Below are 4,419 nucleotides of genomic sequence, written 5' to 3' on the forward strand. Positions count from 1 at the left end.
AGGCCAAACAAATGGCCACACACACCCCAACACAATGTCTTAGACTGTGAAAAATTGATCCCTTTATCTCTGATGGCAAGATAGCTGATATACAGTACTAAAGCTGGTTCTAGGACAGTTGTCCGGGAGCAGTGTCGGGGGCAGTTGTTCGGGAGCAGTTGTCAGGGGGCAGGTGTCAGGTACAGTTGTGCGAGGGGCAATTTTCCTGATACCACTAAGTCTGTATCCACACTTGGCATTTATCACCAAAGTAAACTTCTATGTACTGAACTAAACAAACAATGTACTAGAAATACTCTGTAACACTTAACGAGACCATATCCTGACCGTTGGGGTCTGATAAACACCCTTTCTTACTTCTACTCTGTATCCTTTTTGTGATGCCGCAAATAAACGACCTTTTGTCCGCCGAAATATTACATTTTCATTGAACCTTCTACATACCAACCATACCACACTGAACCTTTTACACACTGGACGCAACATCAAGGTTCACATTAGACACAGAATCAGGGTTCACACTAGACACAGAGTCAAGTTCACACTATAACACAGAATCAGGGTTCACACTGTACACAGAATCAGGGTTCACACTAGACAGAGAATCAGGGTTCACACTGGACACAACGCCAAGGTTCACACTAAACAATATCTGGGTTCACACAGGACACAATATCAGGGTTCACACTAGACACAGAATCGGGGATCACACTGGACACAATATCAGGGCTCACACTGGACATAGCTTCAGGGTTCACACTGGACGGAGCATCAGGGTTCACACTAGACACAATATCAGGGTTCACACTGGACACAATATCAAGTTTCGCACTGGACACAGCTTCAGGGTTCACACTGCACATAACATCAGGGTTCACACTGGATACAGCTTCAGGGTTCACACTGGACACAACATCAGGGTTCACACTGGACAGAGTATCAGGGTTTACACTGGGCACAACATCAGGGTTCACGCTGGACACATTTGGGTTCACACTGGACACAGCTTCAGGGTTCACACTGGACATAACATCAGGGTTCACACTGGACACAACATCAGGGTTCACACTGGACAGAGTATCAGGGTTTACACTGGGCACAACATCAGGGTTCACGCTGGACACATTTGGGTTCACACTGGACACAGCTTCAGGGTTCACACTGGACATAACATCAGGGTTCACACTGGAAACAGCTTCAGGGTTCACACTGGACAGAGTATCAGGGTTTACACTGGGCACAACATCAGGGTTCACACTGGGCCCAACATCTGGGTTCACACTGGACACATTTGGGTTCACACTGGACACAACTTCTGGGTTCACACTGGACATAACATCTGGGTTCACACTGGACACATTTGGGTTCACACTGGACACAACTTCTGGGTTCACACTAGACACAACATCTGGTTTCACACTAAACATAACATCTGGGTTCATACTGGACACAGCGTCAAAGTTCAAACGAGAGACACACTTGGTGCAGTAAGGTCTACACACCAACACAGTACCATCACAGGTTTTCACTGCCAGGTGTTGTCTAATTGTTGTTGGACATGTGTAATTACTAACCTTGTTACGCCCTTAAAGACCTTACTTGCTGAGGCTCTGTAATAACATTATAATGATAAACACCTACACAAACTCCCCCACACCCTTACCCTCCCCCCTCACACTCTCCACGCCACACCCTTACCCTCCACTCCACACTCTCCACACCCTCCACCCCACACTCTCCACGCCATACCATCCATGCAATACCCTCCTCCCTACACCGTCCACCTGTTGTTCCACACCATCTCACCTTCTGCCTACCATCCTGCTTTTGTTCTTTTGTCCGTTTTTCACCTAATAATCTTACCTCCACACTGTCCATTATCTTATTTCGTGTCATTCTTCCCCGGCCTTTATTTACGTCCTCTCTCTCTCGTGTTGAGGATATGCCATCCTGTAGACACATTATAATTTAATACAGGTAAGTGGCGCCTACCTCACTAGGTCACAGTTTATAAATATGAATAACTTTTTTCTTATTAAACTATGAAACGTGAGGCGGAACAAATGCCTTTATTATGTCCACGGCACAAAGGAGCTGAGACGTCATTGAGTCCAACTGTGATTAATTATTTGAAAGTACCTGAAGATTAGTTTCAAGCTGATTTCACCTTAAGATAGCCCACCTTAATGCAAAATCTAACCTAACAAAATATAATATAATGCTAAACCTTACCTAACCTAATCTAATCTAACCTAACCTAACCTAACCAAACCTAATCTAATCTAACCTAACCTAACCTAACCTAACCTAACCTAACCTAACCTAACCCAACCTAACCTAAAATAACGTAACTTGTCCAAACCAAAGCTAACTTCACCTAAACTATCTTTGTCTAACTTACCCTGTTATAACTTAACCTAAGTAAGGTTAGGGTGTTTAAGCATCAGGTGAAATAACTTGTGGCTAATCTTCAGGTGATAGTTACGACGATGACGACGATGACGATGATGATGATAAATATGGTTATGATGACGATAAAGATGATAATGATGACGATAAAGATGATAATGATGATAATAAGATAATAAAGACGATGATGATGACAATGACCATGATAATGAGATGAGAGTTACCATCTACTGGTTCTCTACAAAGATACAAACCTCGTTCTCTTCATCTGTTTCCCCTCTGTCTCTCCCATTCTCTCTCACTCTCCTCCAGCACTGCTTGTCCACCTCATCACGGCAACATACAGGTAAATCTTGGCAGGTACCGTCTTCATCCACTCCTCTTATACCATTTCATACAATAGTTCAACAACATTTCGTTTAGGCTATGAGAGAGGGGATACGGTCATACATGCATATATGTAATGAATCTGTCACTGGTGCCAATGGGAATGTAAATGAGGTCTGGCCAGGCAGACATTGATAATGGTAATAGTCAGGAAAATGAAATGAAGATGTAATTCAACACTGTCAATGATAATGGGGCGAACAGAGGGGAGTGGTAGGGGGTGGGGGCAAGAGGAGACCCTATGCAGTGAGAAAGGGTCATGTACACACACACACACACACACACGCGCGCACACGCACACTCGCACATATACACCACGTTACATCGTGGTGTTAATAGCATGATTGAATAAGTTTCCAAATTAATATGGAAGAGAGACTGAAGTGTGGGAATATGATAAGGCTTCAGTTATAGGTGTAGCACGAGGTGGGATGGGGGGTGTTTAGGAGGTGTGTCAAGAGAGGTGGAGGGGGGTGTTGACGGTGTAGTAAGGAAAGTGGAGAGGGATGCAGCAGGGGAGGTGGAGGGGCCACTTCAACGCCATGCTGACGATCCTAGGCCTCATACCCGTCTCAACTCCGACGCTGCCAGACTTAGTGCTAGCACCTGTGCCTCCCCCTCCCCAACTCTCCTCCGGTGAGGTGACACATCTCATGTCCTTCCTTCACAAGCTAGAGAGCCATGTTGAGCCTCTCTTTGGCTTCTTTGGCCGCATGGTGCCCTCTGTGAGACCCAAATGCCCACTAACTCCCTCACAGCTGCCAGCTGTCACAACTGCCGCAGAGCCCTCCGGGTTTGAACAGGCGAACCCTGCTCTCCCAGCGTGTCGGCCTGACTCATCCCCGTGCCCCGACGATGTCTACTCCTCGCCTCAACCTGTCCACCTTCTGAAGCCATGCCTACTCCTGTCTCTGTGCTATCTTCACCAGGGCTCTCTGTTGGACCAGGGGACGCGGGATCCCCCATTTCAGCGCTCCACACCTTTGGACCATACCGATGACATGTACGTTTATTACGTATCTCCGCCAGGAAGGACATCCTCCATCAAGCTCCCGACCTCCTCCTCGTCACTGCAACTACCGACACACACGTCATCACACTCAAACTAAAAGGTTTGTCCCTTAATACAGGGTATAAGCGACCAGGGGGAGTATTGTAACAGTGCCATGTTTTTTGGAGTGGATTGTGTCATGTTTAGAGAAATAAAGAAAGTTCAGCTTAAATAAAGCTATCCATCGTATTTGATTCAATAATGATGTTTATTAACTTGGTCCATTCATCCACTACTCTATTTCCAAACCAATGTTTACCTATTTCGCGCCTCAATCTAAATTTGTCTAACTTAAAACCATTGTTACGAGTTCGCTCCTGGTTGCATAGTTTGAGTACCTTTGTTATGTCCCCTTTGTTTAGCCCTGACTTCCATTTATGCACCTCTATCATATCGCCCCTCACTCTACGTATCTCGAGGGAGTGCAAATTAAGATGCTTTAACCTGTCTCTGTACTCGAGGTTCCTAATGCCCGGGATAAGTCTTGTCATTCTCCTCTGAATTCTTTCTAGGGATTCTATACCATTCTGTAATACGGTGACCAGAATTGAACTGCGTAATCCAAGTGAGGT

The 4,419-nt window shown here is 45.5% G+C and overlaps 1 protein-coding gene across 1 annotated transcript; it reads right to left on the minus strand.

The window, feature by feature from the left end:
• Nucleotides 1-466: 466 nt before the first annotated feature.
• On the minus strand, nt 467-1,442 carry LOC121859633 (circumsporozoite protein-like). Its single transcript, XM_042356565.1, has 2 exons — nt 663-1,442; nt 467-544 (listed from the first exon to the last, which is right to left on the minus strand). Exons 1-2 carry the CDS (start codon nt 1,440-1,442, stop codon nt 467-469), a joined length of 858 nt encoding a protein of 285 aa, XP_042212499.1.
• Between the last annotated feature and the right edge of the window lie 2,977 nt (nt 1,443-4,419).

Source organism: Homarus americanus, unplaced genomic scaffold (assembly GCF_018991925.1).
Source record: "Homarus americanus isolate GMGI-L3 unplaced genomic scaffold, GMGI_Hamer_2.0 scaffold7626, whole genome shotgun sequence".
Lineage (NCBI taxonomy): Eukaryota > Metazoa > Arthropoda > Malacostraca > Decapoda > Nephropidae > Homarus > Homarus americanus.

Coding starts and splice junctions, on each gene's coding strand:
- LOC121859633 (XM_042356565.1), bottom strand. CDS start 1,442: ATGAACCCAGATGTTATGTTTAGTGTGAAACCAGATGTTGTGTCTAGT. Junction 545..662: donor ACCCTGATATTGTGTCCTGT/GTGAACCCAGAT, acceptor TCTGTGTTATAG/TGTGAACTTGACTCTGTGTC.